Raw genomic sequence first — 18,371 nt, forward strand, 5'->3', positions numbered from 1 at the left:
AAGGGTGGCGCTAAATCAGTCCCTGAAGGGCCATGGTGGCTGTGCCAGGACCTGTCCAGGCACCATCGGTCAGCGTCATCCACGCCTCTGTGGTCCCTGCTGCCTGTAACCCAGGTGGCTGACTATGGCTCAGGACCCATCCGTGAGCCTCCAGGCCCAGCACATCCCAAGGCCACAGGTAGAAGCACACAGGTAAGAGAGGCAGTTTTCAGGGCCAGCAGACGGGTCTACAAACTCAGACTTGCCATCTGGCAGGCCTGGATACGGGTTTCTGAGCCAGCATTTTCACCAGTAAAAGGTGTGACACCAGTTCTGCCAACTATCAAAATAAGGACAAGTGACAGAATGTGACAGAGGAGCTCTATCTCAAGTTCCCTGTGGAATGGAGCCAGGCACACACCCGGGGCTTGACACGTGCCAGGAAGGGGCTGGAGGGCAGAGGAGGACTGAGGGAGAAGCAAGGGCCGAAATCCTTCCCACTGCAGGCTCGCTCCCATTGGAACGCTTCCTTTGCTGCCCTGGATGAAGCCCGTCTGGGGCCTTGGTGCCATAGTCTCAGAAGGAAGGTGAAGAAAACATAACTGATTTTGCTCATATTTTCAAGGAACTAAAAAGGTGTAACAAGCGAAGGCCCCACCAGTCTGACCAGTCTCGTCATCTGATTTCCATCAATGTCAGGAGAGAAATCATCACGACGACCTGCTGATCCCTTTGCCTTCAGTTACTCCCCATAACAAAATGCTCCTAGGGAAGGCCTGATCCTTTAAGACACCGCTCAGCAAACTCTTTCTTTAAAGGACCAGATGGTAAATTTTTTAGGGTTTGGGTGATACGGCCTCTGTCGCGACTCTTCACCACTGCCATCGCAGCATGACAGCAGCCACATATAATGTGCAAACCAAGCAGGCTGCCTGTGCTCCAGGAACACTTTATTTATGGGCACTGAATTCCATATAGTTTTCCTGTGTCATGAAATAGTCTTCTTTTGGTTTTTGCAACCATTTAAAAATATAAAAACCGTTCTTAGCTCATGGCTCACACAAAAACAGGGCTGAGTTTGCTAACTCCTGCTCTAGGAGAACAAATGTGAAAATCCAAATTTATACTCAGGATAAAAGTAGGGGAGTGGGGTGCTTCCTTTACCAAGAGGACACACCAGTGAATTCCTTTAAAAACAGAACCAGGCCAGCCCCGTGGCTTGGTGGTTGAGTGCACGCGATCTGCTACTGGCGGCCCGGGGTTTGGATCCTGGGCGCACACCGATGCACTGCTTGTCAGCCCATGCTGTGGCGGCGTCCCACATACAGCAATTAGCAGGATGTGCAACTATAACATACCACTATCTACTGGGGCTTTGGAGAGAAAAAGGAAAAAAAAAAAAGGAGGAGGATTGGCAATAGATGTTAGCTCAGGGCCGGTCTTCCTCAGCAAAAAAAAAGAGGAAGATTGGCATGGATGTTAGCTCAGGGCTGATCTTCCTCACACACACACACAAAAAAACCCAAAAAACAACAACAGAACCCACTGGGTAGTGATGACATGACGCCATCCATCCGAAGTTGTTTTGGAGTTACTCTAGCATCACCTGCTTTGTCCTCACCCCACAGGTCCTTTCAGTCAGATGAGATGAGAGAAAGTGATTCCATGAAACAGGTACAACCAGGTGAGACTGTGCTAGAGGTGAGAACTCTGAGAACCAGGGCAGCAGCAAAGCCTCAGAACAACTAGAAAAATGTGCCCAACACCATAGGAGCCAACACCCAATGTTCTCAGAGCTCCCTGATGATGGCTGGCAGCCAACTGGTTCTCACCTAGAACTTGAGCCCATGATTTGGTCTCTTAAAGAACAGCAGCTCAGAAAGAGCAAATCTCTTACAAGGAAGAAAGAAGCTGGTGCAAGGCACAGACCCCAATACAAGAACTAAGATAAGTGCAGCCTGTGGCCATTCAGTCTGAACTTGAGACTTTTTTTTTTTTAATTTAATTAATTTATTTATTTTATTCCCCCCCTCCCCAAAGCCCCAGTAGATAGTTGTATGTCATAGCTGCACATCCTTCTAGCTGCTGTACGTGGGACGCGGCCTCAGCGTGGCCGGAGAAGCAGTGCGTCGGTGCGCGCCTGGGATCCAAACCCGGGCCGCCAGCAGCAGAGCACGTGCACTTAACCGTTAAGCCACGGGGCCAGGCCAGCCCTGAACTTGAGACTTGAGAGCGTATTCCTTTATAGTATAACTCAGGAACTGATGAGATTTCCCACACGCTGTTTAAGAATGGAAGGCAAGGGTATATATGTTATATTTTAGAAAGAGATCTTGCAAAGCAGCATTAAAAATGTTCTGAGAAGGGCCAGCCCAGTGGTGTAGTGGTTAAGTTCACACGCTCTGCTTCAGTGGCCCGGGGTTCGCAGGTTCGGATCCCGGACGCACACCGCTTGTCAAGCCATGCTGTGGCGGCGTCCCATATAAAGTAGAGGAAGATGTCCACGGAAGTTAGCCTAGGGCCAGTCTTCCTCAGCAAAAAGAGGAGGAGTGGCAACAGATGTTAGCTCAGGGCTAATCTTCCTTACCAAAAAAAAAAAAAAAAAAGTTCTTAGAGTCTTCTGGCTAAAAACAGCAGACTGAAATACACTTACTTCCATTTTCTCCCAAGGAAAAAGATTAAAAAAAAAAAATTAAACCAAAGAGAACTGAAGAGGAAACAAAATTTTAGAAGCTGAGAATGGAAGGATGAATCATAACCATCCTAGTTCATCTGAAGAAGGAGAACCTAAGGGCAGCAAGGAAAGCCCTGGAGGTACCCCATTTGTGCTTTCGAGCCCCCCACCCCAACTCTGGGAGTTGGAGATGAGGCAGGGCAATAAACACAAAGACTGGCCAAAGTCTGCTTAAGAAGCTACTGGATCCTGGATTCCCACCCCAAAGCTGAATAGCCTAGCAAGTGCCCTCCCCCAACCCCACTGAAGACCAGAAGCTTCTATCCTCGGAGAGGGTAGAATAGAGGGCATCCAGACTCAGGGATGTCAGGTATGGTTGTTGGGAGTATCTTAAAAAACAGAGGAACTAAGTAAAAGCTTAACCTATTTCTATATTCAAATCCCAGAAAACCTGCTCCCTTCAGGCAAGAGACTAGAAGACTGTTCTCTAAGGAACCTGAGTTGTCCAAGAAAAAGGCCCAAATTCACTGCAAAACAGCCCAGTGAGATCACCCACAGTGGCAGGTCTGCGCAACAGGGTACAGCCTGTCGATCAGTGTTAACGCCTCACCTGAAATAGCAACTTACAGGCAGGGAACACCAGATTTATAGCGAAAAGCCTCTAGTATAACAGAAGTCAAAACAAAGAGAAAAGAACATGGAAGAAACAAATGCAGAAAAGTGAAGGGTAAAATAAACCAACCCCCCCCCCAAAACCCATCACTAATAATCTGAGATGAGAGAAAATGATTCCATGAAACAAATAGGATAACATTAACTTGAAAATTATACAATAGCATAAAACTCAATGAGAGAATTGGAAAATAAAATTGAGAAAATCTCCCAGAAAGTAGATTTAAAAAGCAAGCAAGATGGGGCTGGCCCCATGGCTTTGCGGTTAAGTGCGCGCACTCCGCTACTAGCGGCCCGGGTTCAGATCCTGGGTGCGCCCTGACACACTGCTTCTCCGGCCATGCTTAGGCGGCGTCCCACATACAGCAACTAGAAGGATGTGCAACTATGACATACAACTATCCACTGGGGCTTTGGGGAGAAAAAGGAGGAGGATTGGCGTGGATGTTAGCTCAGGGCTGATCTTCCTCACAAAAATAAATAAATAAAAACCAAGCAAGCAAGCAAACAACACAGAAAAGGAAATGAGGAGGCGGCAGAGAGCTGGCCCCTTCACAGTGCAGAGCTGCTGCCACGGGAGCAGCTGCCCAGGTGGGGCTGTACTTCCAGCCCTGGCCTCTAGGTGGGACGACCGGACCGGCCCTGGTCAAAGGAGCAGAAGCATGCCGCCTTCCCAGTCTTTCCCTTCGGAATTAACCCTGGGCCCAGGGGATAAAAGATAGTGCAGTCAGAAGCAGAAGGGGTCTGGGTCTCCGACTCACCCCTGGGACTGCTGTACAAGCAAGAACATGAACACTCAGTTTTGTGTGGGCAAGAAGTCAACCTCTATATGTTAAACCACTGAGACTCAGAGTAGGCCGTCAAAGCAGGTAAGCTCACCCTAATAAAAAAGAGAAAAGTTCATACATGTAGAGGAAAGGCCCAGGGATCTGACATCTGAATAGTAAAAATCATATTAAAAATGACAACAGGAAAAAATAGAAGGCCTTAAAAAAATTAATGAAATTTCTCAGAACTGCAGGATGTAGTTTATATCCCGAAAGGCCATATTATTACCTGGTGGCTCGGATGAAAACAGACCCATCCTGCGGAGTCAGAGCCTGAGCAGGAACAGGAGGCGTCCGTGGAGGGGAGGCCTGAGTGAGCATCTGCCTGCCCGGGGACTAGGGGTCGCCTGGCGGGGGAGTGAGAGCCCCAGCAGGTTGAAGAAGACCTCCACGTGGGGTCTCAGAGCTCAGTAGCGAGAGGAGGACTCTGCACAGAGGAGGAGGTAGAGGCAGAGATGGGAGATTTGTTTCACAAGGGAACTGATCAAGGAAGTAAATGTGGGAGCCAGATTTCTAACCATCTGTCAAGGGAGTAACAGGCACAGAAAGGGAAAGAATTAGAATGAACCCTGAGGTGCTTTTAAAACGTTGCCCCCAAAGTCTTTACTGAGAGCTGAAGACGACGACCACTTCATGCCAGTGCACCGCCCCCACGCCACCCCTGACTGAGTCTGGGCTCTGCCACCGCTTGCCCAGTAGCATAAGGCAGAAGTGATGCCAGTTTCCAGGGCCACACTTATCTCTTGGGACTTGCTCTTGGGCCCAGCCACCATGATGTGAGGAAGCCCTCACCATATGGAGAGGCTGCATATGTGTAAGTATTCTAGCCAGCAGCCCCAGCTAGGGTTCCAGCTGACAGCCAGCATCAACCACCAGGTGTGTGGAAAGGAGAGGCCACTGATGATACTAGCCTCTAGCTGATGAGTCACTTTCTGTGTCAGATCATCCTCAGCCTTTGAGTCTCTTTGGCTAAGGCCCCACATAATGTGCAGCAAAGACAAGCTATCCCCACTGTGCTGATCCAAATTCCCAACAGAGTCCATGAGCATAATAAGATGGTAGTGTCTTATGTTAGTAAGTTTTGGTATGGTTTATTACTAGAACAATCAAAACTAGAGATAGTGTGAACTCACGGATTTCAATATAGACAGAGACAGAAATATAGAGATACATGTGTTTATATGTGTATGTATGCATGGATGTATATGTATGTATCCACGGGTGTGTGTATCCCTAGTCTGACCACTCAGAGGGCCTGAGAGCAGTGACACTCCAATAGCAATGAGCACACAAAGCACCCAGATCTTGGCTTCTAAATATCTAAATATCATTTCTACTAAAAGGAACCATTTCTACTATAAGGATCCAGACTGAGAGCCATGAACTGGATCCCTTTGCACTAAAGGATGTCATGTTGTCGGACAACTGATGAAACTTGAATGACGTCTGAGGATTGCAAGGTAGTAATGTACCCATGTTAATTTCTTGATTTGGCTGGTTGTACTGTGTTTTTGTAGGAGAATGTCCCGGTTTGTAGGAAATACATGACCCACACTGCAGAGGGTCCATGTATTCAAGATAACCTTGTGAGTGAGCAACAAACAGAACCCAGAGGCCTTGTGCCTTGAGGAATTTAACTCCCAGAATCCCAGTGTTCGTACTAAACAGAAATCTAACTTCACTATGTGGATATAAGACATACATTTGCATGAAATTTTTACAAAAATTCTTGATAAACTATTAAGACACTCAAAATATGATGAATCAGTCATGTAACACTTGACCTCAAACATTACAGTAGTAGAAACATCGTGGAGATTTCAAATGCTCGCATGGAAATCTCAGCAGCTGACGTAAGGGGCCCAAGTCTGCTTGGAAGCACCTTGAATGCAAGAAGCAAAAACGGCCGATGTGGCCTGGCCCTGAGGGGGAGCTGAGGAGGCAGTTACCCCGGAGCAGGCCTCTTCTGAGGGAGGCGGCTGGGCGGCTGGGGCGGCAGGGGCGGAGGCTGCGCTTTGCTCAGTGGGCCCCCAGGCTGTGGTGGCTTGCTCTGCTGGCTCAAGGCTTCTATCACACTGGGCGTCTTTGCTACTGGAGGGGGCGGCGTGGGAGCCAGGGGATCTGTGGAGAGAGAAATACAGAGGCTCAGACTTCAGGAGTCACATTCCCACCTTCTCACTGGAGGGTCTTCCCATAAGGGCTTCCTTTTTTCTATTGCTAGTTCCTAAGGAAAAAACCCACTGTCATGCAGATTTTCAGAAAACAGTATTGGCGGGCAGTCCTTCCAAGCCTCAAGTGAGGATTAAAATGTGTCTATGAGCCTGTAAGTATTTTCTCAGCTAGAATTCCCTGTGGGGAAGCCAACAGGGTTTTCTGGTGGAGCTCTCCACCCCGAGACCGGGAGGATCGGCAGCAGGAGTCTGAGGGCTGGGGCCGGGGTCTGGTGCTAGTGCTGCCCTGGGCAGCTGGACCTTGGGCCAATTCTCTCTTTGCCTCAGCTGACCCACGGGCCCAATCCATTTCATCAGGCTGTGAGCAGGTCAGTCTGAGGAAAGCCTGTGAAGAACTAACTCTGTAAAGGCTCCACATCTGTGAGGGGGCAGGGTAAAGAGGTTATTCTCTAGATTTTACAGACAGGAGGGTAAGGCTCGCAGAGGTGATGGGCTTCCACCTCTGTGGACAGGGTCATGGAGCTGGTAAGACAGGAGCTGGGCCTTGAGCTCGTGCCTCCCTCCTCCCACCCCCGTCCCCTTCTCTGAGAGACATCAGCGCTCTCCCTAAATGTCCAGCATTCTCATCCTGTTGTCCTTGTTGAGGCAGCAACCTGCCTCAGGATGGGACGCTGACACCTAAGGAGTTAGCAGCTCCTCTCCTCAGGACAGGTCGGGGTTGGGGGCTGAGGGGCTGGCTGACCATGGAGGGATCCAGTTTAGAGTCTGCCTTTTTTTTCTTTTTTGTCTTTGTTTCCTTTTTCTGCTTTAAAGGAAAAGTCAAAAGGCAGACTCGAGCGTGCAAATCTACAGCTCCAGGGACACCAAACTGAGAGGCAGAAAAGTGGGTGTCTGGGACCTGCTGCATGACCCTAGGGACCTGCCAGTTGATCCTTGTTGTTTGACTTGAATGTGTCCGAGTTGGACACCCCCACACACCACCACTGACCCCAGGAAGACCCACCCAGACACAGCTCCCTGCTCTGCCACCAGCACACACACATATGGCACTTACTGCAGCTGGGGCTGGGTTTTCTTTGATCTTAACCGAGGTTAAGGAAGGCAGGGAAAAACCTAGGGAAAACTCTCAAGGCTCTCAAGCACCCCCAGAGATGCTGTAGCACCCCCCTCCCACGGTGACGCTAAGCAGGAGGGAGATGGCAGCGTCCAGGGCTTGCCTCACAGATCCAGTAAAGACACTCCTGCTCTGCACGCTGGAGAAAATCCTCTTCGCCAGCCCCCTCCCCCAGGTTCTGGGTCTTTCACCCACATGTTGACATTGAAGAAAAACACACATGAGATCATAATCCAAATGACTGTATCCAAATATTGAGAACCACCAAACAGCCAAAGGAAATGAAGCCCTGCGCTAACGTATGAAAGGAAGAAATGTTGCTGAAATGCTTGGGAAGACAGAGGAAGACAGTGAGTGAGCGCCCGGGGGCTGGGTGCGGGACAGATAGGAGTTTGCAGCTGGGGAGGTGGCTGGAGGGTTGGGGCTGTGGAAGAGCCACAGCTCTCCACGCAGCACCGGCACCCGGCAGTGCCTGCCAGCGGGCGTTGGCTCCGCAGCTCTCTCCCCACGGGCCTGCCAAACGCACCCCCCAGCCATCCAGATCTACCAAGCCCACTGGCAAGAAAGGAAAAAGGAAAAAACGTACTGGTAGATGTCACGCGAAGAGGGGGCAGCGGTGGGTGGACAGCTGGCGGATCTGACGAAGATCGCTGCCTGCTTACACCGTCCACACTTACAGAGTTTGTCTTCCACAGGGCGTTAGCTGAGGAGGCTGTCTGAACTGCACGCACACGCACATGCACATGCACACACAGGCATGCACACACACACACGCACGCACAAGCACAGAACAAAAACAGAAACAGAACACTGCATTATTGATCCTCTCCCTTTTAAATTGGTAAATATGACCCTTCTAGAGTAGCATTAAAAGACCACAAATAGAACACCAATTTTTAAAAATTCTTGTCTCTGATTTCTGGAAGATAGATACTGATACACACTAAACCAATGATGCTTCTGGGAAAATTCCCAGCTGGTTTTCTCAATCTTACTGATTTTATTTCTCAAATATAAATACTGCTTGAAGAGGGAAAGGAGTAACCACAATGACACATCCTGAGCATTGCACTCGGGCTATGGAACGTCTGCTTTTCTCTCCCACCCATTAACTCCTCCCCCTGGGCCCGTGAGGTCACCGCCTTGCACAGGGGGACACCTGTCCTCAGACAGAGCAGGTGGAGAGAAGGGTGCAAATCAAAGACATCAGGTGAAGGGCTCTCCCACCTCCCGCAGACATATTTCTGTCTAGAAGTCAGCACAGATGACACCAAGCAGGCTCAGGTGACACACCAGGGAGACGGCATTGCCTTGATCACAGTCCTTCCTCTGCCCCACAAAGCTCTTCTTCATTGAGGGGTGTCAGCTAGGTGCACAGGGGTGACTCGTGCCTGAGGCTGCGCATGGCCCACACAGAGGGCTGGGCTGGAGATGAAAATGGGCCACACTGCACAGGGCAGGCCCGGGGGCCCAGAGGGAGCCTTCGCACTTCTGCCGGGGATGAGTTCTGCCCTGGTGCAGGGCATGACGACGACAACTCCCATTTTTATTTGTGTGTGGAGACTCCACGCTGGACCAAGTGTGGACTAGACGGAGAACAAGGGAGGCTGTCGGGGAGGAGGGGTGCAGCAGGGATGAAGTGCAATCTACATCATCAAAGGAAGAAATGAGGCAACCACAGGAATCGCAAAAAGAAATGGGAAGAAAAAACCCCAGACCCTCTCATTCCAGGACTTTAGGAAAGCAAGAAATAGAGATAAAGAACTTTCCATTCCTTTCATATGACCCAACAGAGCAAAGTCAACTCTTTGCTCACATGACACACAGTAAAAGCCACTAATGGGGTGGAGATGACCAAATCATTCTAAATCTGGACTTACAAAATTAATACCCATTCACAGGACATGGGAGGAGGATGGGAGAAAGCAATGAGACGCCCCCACAATGACCCAATCACCACCGCTGCCCTCACCGGCCTTGACCCACCCGGCCAGCCCAGTGAGGGTGAGGGAGGAGGCGGCAGCTGTGGGACTGATCTTGCAGCTTCCTTCCTTGAGCCGGGACCTCCCACTCAAGCCTGGCTGTGGACACTGTCTGGGATGCAGGCACACATCTGTGAGGGGCTCTGCGGGGGAGGTGAGCAGGTTGGTTTCTAGGGCAGGTTTGCTCCTGAGGGGGCTATGATTCAGTGACCCATCGCCCTTCTCTGGGCTCCCTGAGTGACGGGGCAGCGCTGTGTGTGGGGGTCTGCGAGTACTCAGAACAGCGCAGGGAGGGAGGACCCAGCCACACTGCCAGCACAGACCCAGTGTGGTGGTCTGCTGCCATACCCCCTCCTCCGCCCAGGCCTCGTGGCTCTTGCCACCACCCCTCACCGACACTCCCCTCGCAGGGAGCAGCTGGGACTTATTTTTGTGACCACCAGCAGCCCACAGCAGCCGCAGCATCTGGACGTCTGCGGAGGCTCCTGTCCCTCCCCACTACGGGAAGCCCTCTGGAGGCCGCTGGCCATGGCTGGCAGCACCAGCCCAGGGCTGGGCCAACCACTTGCTGGACCTGCCTTCACGGAGTGTAATGACCAGCTGGCCTTCAGTGCTGGGCAAATTACTTAACTTTTGGGGGATTTGGTTTCCATTTATATAAAAACAAAATTATCACCCGTTGAGTCAAAGTTGCTATGTTGTGACAGTGACTGAGCTAAGTGTCGTAAGCTTTGGCAGGTAAGGCACTGGTAGGACCCAGAGGGACTATTTTGTATTTTTACAATTAGGCTGAGCAATGCTCCCCAAATTAGCGTCTTTTCATCCTTCATTTCATGGGGATCACAAACATAAGAAATAATCACAGGTGCCATAAGCTGGCAAGTGTAGGCAGGGGAGAAAGAAAAAAGGAAAGGCTGAAGGCACAGGGAGGGGTCATGAGTGGAGAAAAGCCAAGAGAAAAGGACCAGAAAGAAGGTCTGCAGGACAACACCTCAGGGGCCAGCATCGGGAGCTGACCCACCCATCTTGGGCCCACCCTGGTGGAGTTCCTACATCACCTGAACCACGCAGACACCACATGTCTGCCCAGAACAGGAATGAAGTCAAGATACTCTACCACCACAGGGCATCTTAAGGATGATGGAGCTCCTTTAGGAAGCAAACGACATAACTACAAAAGACCCAAACAAAAAACCCATCCTGACGCTGGCCCAAATGTCTTCTAGTCAGGGGCAAAGCAATGACGAACTTCCCAAAGCAAAACCCCAAACCACACTGCTCATGCATCGGGGTGGGGGTGGGGGGGCTACCAACAGCTCAGTACCTTTGGCAATGTTCCGCGGGGGGAGAGGGGGGGCGCTGGCAGTGCCGGGGGCTGCAGGCTGGGTGGGGGGCGGGCTGCTGCCCAGGATGGCTCCGTACGTCTCGTTCTGCAAGATGCTGGGCACGAAGCTCCTCTGCTTGTCCTTAGCCAGGCTGGCGGCGTCTCTGGCCAAAGACGTCACGTTAGACTGCAGCTGGTTGGATCCCAGCTGGTAGAAGCTGACGGGCCGGTCTTCTCGCCGACTGGGACTGGGCTGCAGAGGGGTGGTGGGCAGAGGTGTGTGAAATGCAGATACACTGACCGCTTAGTCACAGCGTTCAACCTCCTGGTGACAACCTCATGTATACCACTTCTACTTGGGCATGGTGCATTTTGGCTCTCAGCTGTTACATGAGAGCTGCAAGATTTAAAACTCACTCTTATCATGTCTCTTAATGGAAGCATGATTTACAATTTACAATCTCCATTCTGTGAAGGATTTAAAATATAAGCTATTTCATCTTTAGCAGCAAGAGTTATCTCAACCTAGCTCTGCATTTCCTCTTCATAAACACGCTCTCTTAGATTACAGAACAGTATAGCTGCTCTGGGCACCCAGCTGCAATCAATCCCCAACAGCTATATGGCTAATTCAGGGAGATCAATGTTTTCTTCCCATATGAACTGGAACTCTTGAGATTCCACTAACTCAGGGGCAAACCACGGCCCATGGGCCACTATCTGTTTCTGTAAATAAAGTTTTATTGGAACACAGCCATGCCCAAGCATTTACACATTGTCAAGCTGCCCTGGCAGAGCTGAGTAGTTGCTACAAAGACTGTGATGTTTTAGGCCCACAAGCCTAAAATATTTGCCATCTGGCTCTTTAAGAGTTTGCCGACCCCTGCTCTGCCTGAAAGTCATGCCTGGAATCACGATTCGGGTAAATCAGAGCTAACTCATATTTCAAATGTCGGCCTTCATTCTAACAGCTATGATCTGGAGCAATTAACCTCACTGACCCTACTTCTCATCTGTTAAATGTTAAATCTGTTATAACTTTGCTTCTCTGGCACAACCCAGGTGCTTCGCAGGTGTCGTTGTCAGCTGTCGCACCCCTCCTCCCCTCACAGCACCACCCGCCCAGTCGAGGCTCTGGCTAAAACAAGGCTCAAACCCAGCTCAGGGGTGCCGAACTCAAGGGCTGGTGGCTCTTCACACACATTTAAAGTCCCAGCAGAGCCCATGGCGGTTATGAACCAACTGGGCCATCCACTCTCTGCTGGAAACAGCACTTGCTGCTGGCCTTTCACTGGGTCTGTGCCGGACGCCACCAGCCGTGCCACATGCCCACATGCCGGGCATGCGATGTGCGCTGGATGAAGAGGCACTTGCTCTGGGGGCGGGTGCTTCAAATCTCTCCTTTTTTAAGGTAGGTAGTATAAAACTAGTCTGCTCTTCTCACTTTGATGCCGTTTTACAGCTAACTCGGAGAAGAAATTTCTTTCTTTTTTTTTTGCTGAGGAAGAGTCACTCTGAGCTAACATCCGTGCCCATCTTCCTTTATTTTGTATGTGGGACGCCTCCACAACATGGCTGACGAGTGGTGTAGGTCAGCGCCCAGGAGGCAAACCCGCAAACCCAGGCCGCCAGAGCAGAGTGTGCCAAACTGAACCACTACGCCACGGGGCTGGCCCCAAGAAATTTCTTATTCTAAGAAACAGTAAATACAGATGTTAACTGCTCCATAAACGACAGTCTAGTAGGTGTCAGAAATGCATAAATATCTAACTAGACATCCTCAATACACATCAAGACATTAAATTCCTATAGTAAAAATAAAAAGCTTGACATGGCATTCCCCACTAATTCCCACAGCAGCTACAGTGTAAGTCTGACAAGTGAAGGGGGCAACCTCCCAGGGTCCCCCCAAGTGTGCAAGACAGTGAGTCATGAGAAGGGAGCTTGACTAGAAGGCAAGAGCCCTCATTCTAGCCCTAGGTTGGTCTCTGAATCCTGGCTTCACTGTGGGCCAAGTGCCCCTCTCTCTCAAGGCTTCAATGACCCCATCTGATAAAGGGAAGAGCTGGACCCAGTGAACTCCAAGGGTCATTTAATGATTTCAGTGAAGGTCTGAAAGGTCATCTAGGTGAACATGATCACTGATAACTGGGGGAACCTGGCTCTTTATCACATTACCCATAGTGGGGGAGCTTCCTCTAAAACCCACTAGAATCAAAGGCCCTCCCCCATCTCTTTCCTTCATAGCAAAAGGGGAGCAGCTGCCTACGATTACATAATCAACATCCTTTAAATTCACGTGTGTAGGTGCTGGGAGACAGGAGGCAGTAGCGGGAAGGGTAAAACCAAAAACCTACACCTACGGAAATCAACGGAAGCAAAAGGTAAACTATATTTCCTTCTCTACAAAAAAGCTTTCTGCCCTAATTACAGGCTAGGACCCACGCTGTTCTGAATGAAGCTTATCATAACTCTTAATGTTTTACCACCTGGCACAGACCTGCAATTTCTCATCCATGTCGTCATCACTTTCATCCAGGTCTTCATGGAGCAATCGCCATTCATACTCGACATGCACGTGAGAATTAAACCTTCCAGATAAGGCCTGGGTCAGCTGAGAAGAACAAAGGATTGTGGGTGCTGCTGCTCAGGTGCTCAGCCCTGTGAAGTGGGCAGCCACCGAGATGTCCGGGAGACAGCAGGCGGGCGGCGCGGGGAGGAGGGGAGCATGCTGGCTGGGGAGGCAGAGCACCCACACTCCAGCACGAGGCCAGCTACTTAAATATCTGGGTCTCAGGTTAAGCACCCCCCCCACCCCCCACCCCCAATTCACAGAAGACCTTGAAACTCAAACCTGGTGACTCCCATTAAGTGATCTGTAAACTGTAAAGTGCTATATGCAGGCAAGGGATATCTGAGATCTAAAGGATGATGGTCAGCCTGCAGGTGCTGACGACTGCACCTGGGGGCAAACTCAACCTGAGGAGAACTAATGTGTCCACAACTGTTATGCCGACCTTTCTCGACTAGCACAAGAGAAAAGCCCTGAAGAAAATGATGTGAATGACTATTTTCTCAATTCTCTCAAGGAAAGCTGATAGCCAGTCCCATTCTAGATGCACAGAAGTTAATTCATTAGACACGATGGGTGTCTTGGCACATTAGGGCTTAATTTTCTCCACCGCCAGACAGTAGCCATGCGACCTTGGGCTAACTTAACCCTTCTGTGCCTGTCTCCTCATCTCTAAAATGGGGATAAGAGCAGAAACCACGTCATAAGGTAGTTATCAAGACTAAATGAGTTAACGGACATAAAGTGCTTAGACTAGTCCTGTTACTTATCCTACACTTCTACAGCATTTATTGTTAACAGCTCTATTTATTGAGCACTTAATAAGTGCCCAGTGCTTTACACTCAACAATAATTCTCACAACAACCTTGCAAACTGGTACAGCTGACTCCACTTTACAAATAAGGAAACAGCAGAGAGAGTTGGCATGACTTTCCCAAGTCACAGCGGTGGAGCACCACGGTGAACCCAGGTCTGCCTGACCCCGGTGGGCTCTGCCCACTGGCCACACTGCCTTTTCTTACAGAACAGGACAGGAAGAAATGGTGCAGAACAACTCAAGTGATTTGGGGTTGGGGAACAAAATAAGAAAGCCAGCTCTGGTGTGCTGGTGTGAAGGGATGAGCTAACAGCTCACAGATTCCAGAGGACAGCCAGAGTTGGGGTGGCCTTTGGCCTCTGCTCCACTCACCCTAGACAATGCCAGGGCCTCTGTCAACAAGACCAACCAGCAAATGCCGACTTGTGTTCCAAGTGCCACTTCGATGGGGATGGTCACCTCCTGTCTAAAGACTCCCCAAAATGCCTTCTCCAAGTCACCCCATTTGGACACTAGGATCTGCCCAGGACCCATACTGGGGGGCTCAGAGAAAACCCTCCTCAAGGAGGGCGGGGCAGGAAGGACGCTGGGTGGAGACTCACCAGCTCCTCGCAGTGCTCATGCCGGAGGCGCTTGGCGATGTCCAGTGGCGTCTCTCCCGACTCATTAGCTAAAAGGCAGGGTGAGAAAAGGAGGCATTTCAGCAAAACCAAGCAAAGGTCTGATATCGAGAGACAATTAAAAAAAGATACAGTGAAGCAGCACTAAATGAAACTGAACAAGACTAATGAAAGCCACAGTTGGTTTGACCCGATCAGGGCGAATCTGTCTTATAATCGTACAGAATTGCAGCAGTTTACAGTCAGCAAGATTTTAAAAGATAAGGTTTGAGCTAATCATGAAAATAAAACCACTGAAGTAGCCAACTAATGAAAATCAATATCCAAACCATAAGTTGTTGAATATCCAAACCATAAGTTCACCATAACTCTCTAACCAAGAGCACTGCTAGTCTAGTTCCAGGCATCCGACTGTAATAAACTTTACACCTGCTTTGAAACAGTCCGTAAATTTGAAGTTTTATTTTCTTCTAAATAAGCCTCAGTCAATGAGGTTTGACTATTAATTTTTATTTACTTTTTTTTTTTTTTGGTGAGGAAGATTAGCCCTGAGCTAACATCTGTGCCCATCTTTCCTTTTATATGTGGGACTCCTGCCACAGCATGGCTTCATAAGTAGTGCAGAGGTCTGCGCCCGGGATCCGAACCTGTGAACCCTGGGCTGCCGAAGCAGAGCATGCGAACTTGACCACTACGTCACTGGGCTGGCCCTGATTATTAATTTTTAAAAATGAAACTTGGCTCTCCAGCAGGTGTGCCTTCTTTCTACCCTCTTTGCTCTCTGTTCAACAGTTCTTCAGAAACACTCTCGGGGCCAGCCCCGTGGCTTAGCGATTAAGTGTGCATGCTCCACTACTGGCGGCCCAGGTTTGGATCCTGGACGCGCACTGACGCACTGCTTCTCTGGCCATGCTGAGGCCGCGTCCCACATACAGCAACTAGAAGGATGTGCAACTATGACATACCACTATCTACTGGGGCTTTAGGGAAGAAAAGGAGGAGGATTGGCAATAGATGTTAGCTCAGGGCCGGTCTTCCTCAGCAAAAAGAGAAGGATTAGCATGGATGTTAGCTCAGGGCTGACCTTCCTCACAAAAAAAAAAAAAAAAAAAAGAAAGAAAAGAAAACAAAAAAAAAAAAGACTTTTGTAAAAATAAAAACAAAAACAAAAAACACTCCCTCATGACACGGTCACAGCCGGGTGCCCTAGGATAGACTTTGCCTGACAGGCTGTCAGTATGTCATGGTCCCACGGGTAGGGAGGGCTGAAGGCCAAGCAGACCAAGGGTCCCTTGTGGTGGAGATTTGGTGCCAATGAAAGGAGGGGCAGTGAACATGTCTCCCACCGGTAAACCTTCGAACCCAGAGCCAGGAAGGGGTTGAGTCTGATCCTCGGTGGGGGTTATGAACAGGAGGGCAAGATGCCCCAAACTGTCCAAATTCACCTCAGCATCAGTGACAGCTGCAGGGCCCATCCTCTGCCTCTTATAACCCACAAAATGCCCGCGAATGATGCAGAGTCTATGTGACAGGTGGAGGCAAACTGCTGATAACTATGAGAGCACAGCAGCCTTACGGAACAGGCAGGGAGAGGCCCTTCTCTTTAGAGAGCAGGATTTACTTCACAGCTCTGAAGAGCCCCCTGTCTAGACTGTTTCCAGCGGCAGCGCAGGGACTGCAGACAGGAGACAGGCCGGCAGGCCCCCCCGGACCGCCCCTCACCAATCTCGATGGAGGCCTTCCCCCGCAGCAGGAGCTTCAGGCACTCGGCGTTGTCCGTCAGGCAGCAGTAGTGCAGGGCTGTGCTGCCTCTCCCTGTCTGCTTATCCAGGTTCCCGCTGGCCGAGAACAGCACCAAGAAAGAGAAAGAACAGTGAGTCACAGGCCAGAGGCCCAGGGACTGCCAGGGCAGGGGACTAGGGCACGTGAGCAGGAGAGACGGCGAGCCATTACTCACTGGAGGTTTCTCTCAATCCTCCTACGAGGTGGGTGGGACACAGCGCCACCCCATTTGTGTGGATGAAGCGGCCTTAGGGCCATCAGGGAACCGACAACGATGGCAGAGAAGGTCAAAAGGGGAGAGGCACCCATGCTGCTGCTGAGCAGGGGCCGAGGGGATTCATCCTGCCCCCCGGGCAAGCCCTGAACCACTGGCATCCCTCCCGCTTCCCTGTCAGTGTCCAGAGGCCACAGTGCCCGTCTGGGCATCAGGAAGCCTGTGCAACTTGCCCTTCCTGTCCCACAGAAGGACGGAGGTGAGCTTTTTTCATCGTATTATTGACATTCTTGCCAATGGAAGGGGAAAAGCCACTTTTCCCAAGTCCAGGGTCCCAGAGCTCCTCTGAATCTGCTCGCTCCTGACGGCCCTGAAGACAGCCCGAGGGGGAATCAGGAGATTCCAAGTCCTTCCAATGTAAGACAAGACCAGGTTACCCCACAAAGGCACACACGCTCCTCAGATGTGGGACAAGCCAGTCAATCTACCAGGGGAGGCAGCCCTGAAACTGAGGCTACCGTCATTCTGAGGAGGAGGGACAGTGGGACTTGGTGCCACCTGGACAGACAAGTGGGGACAGGAGAGTGACCACAAGGGGATACCCACTGCTCCCAACAGGACAGAACCAGCCTTCCGTGTAAAAAGGAGCCTCATTTTCTGATCTCTCCTCTCTTCCTGCCATCCTCCCTCCAAGCTGGAAGAAAAGAAACCAGGACTTCCCTTCTTCTGCCCCTTGAGAATTTACACTGAGGGAGGTGGCGCCATTCAGCCACTTAATCAAATGTTCACTGAGGGCTGGCCCCGTGGCTTAGCGGTTAAGTGCATGCGCTCCGCTACTGGCGGCCCAGGTTCGGATCCTGGGCGCGCACCGACGCACTGCTTCTCCGGCCATGCTGAGGCCGCATCCCACATACAGCAACTAGAAGGATGTGCAACTATGACATACAACTATCTACTGGAGCTTTGGGGGAAAAAAAAGTAGGAGGATTGGCAATAGATGTTAGCTCAGGGCCGGTCTTCCTCAGCAAAAAGAGGAGGATTAGCATGGATGTTAGCTCAGGGCTGACCTTCCTCACACACACACAAAAAAATGTTCACTGAGCCCCCGCTAGGCTCTAGGCGCTGGGTGGGCATTCAGGCTCCATCAGAGGGCAGGGCCGTCTGCACAGCTTCCACTGTGAGTCCAGCAAACCCTCAGCTCCTGGGGAAGGAGCTGACCTGCCCCAAGCTCCTCCACCTCTGGCCATTTCTCCCTCCCCTCCGCCCCCACCAGGAAAGGCAGGGAAAGGCAGAAATGCAAAATATCCCCTTGCTTTTGCGCTGCGGAATGTTCCACTCCATTTGGAGCAGTTTCAGTGACTTTTAACCAGCACCTCCCCCTCCAGTACATACACCCCAAACTATGATCAGGGAGTCAGGATACGCCTTGACAGGTCTTTATGCGTGGCCTTCTGCTGCCAGGCAGGTAACGCCCCTGAGTGAGGGAGACTGCACCCAACAACGGGGCTACTGGGCCGGGGTATGCTGCACATGCACATGCTCTCTACAGGCAACTTCTAACTACAAAAATAAAAACAACTTTCCAAGCCAAACACAACGTCCACAACCCAGTGTTGTGGTTT

The 18,371-nt window shown here is 50.6% G+C and overlaps 1 protein-coding gene across 4 annotated transcripts in view; it reads right to left on the reverse strand.

The window, feature by feature from the left end:
• ASAP2 (ArfGAP with SH3 domain, ankyrin repeat and PH domain 2) overlaps nucleotides 1-18,371 on the reverse strand; it is a 181,347-nt gene that overhangs the window by 5,918 nt on the left and 157,058 nt on the right. For 2 of the 4 annotated variants that reach the window (XM_087437175.1, XM_087437174.1), the window contains exons 19-24: nucleotides 16,476-16,591; nucleotides 14,736-14,803; nucleotides 13,244-13,357; nucleotides 10,744-10,996; nucleotides 8,024-8,158; nucleotides 6,102-6,273 (exon numbers count right to left, since the gene is read on the reverse strand). In XM_087437175.1, the coding sequence (XP_087293301.1) occupies nucleotides 6,102-6,273; nucleotides 8,024-8,158; nucleotides 10,744-10,996; nucleotides 13,244-13,357; nucleotides 14,736-14,803; nucleotides 16,476-16,591 (858 nt within the window). The remainder of the gene's footprint in view (nucleotides 1-6,101; nucleotides 6,274-8,023; nucleotides 8,159-10,743; nucleotides 10,997-13,243; nucleotides 13,358-14,735; nucleotides 14,804-16,475; nucleotides 16,592-18,371) is intronic. The other 2 variants (XM_087437177.1, XM_087437176.1) reach the window with 1 other exon arrangement.

The sequence above is a fragment of the Ceratotherium simum genome, chromosome 11 (genome assembly GCF_057802395.1).
Source record: "Ceratotherium simum simum isolate JZ-2026a chromosome 11, ASM5780239v1, whole genome shotgun sequence".
NCBI lineage: Eukaryota > Metazoa > Chordata > Mammalia > Perissodactyla > Rhinocerotidae > Ceratotherium > Ceratotherium simum.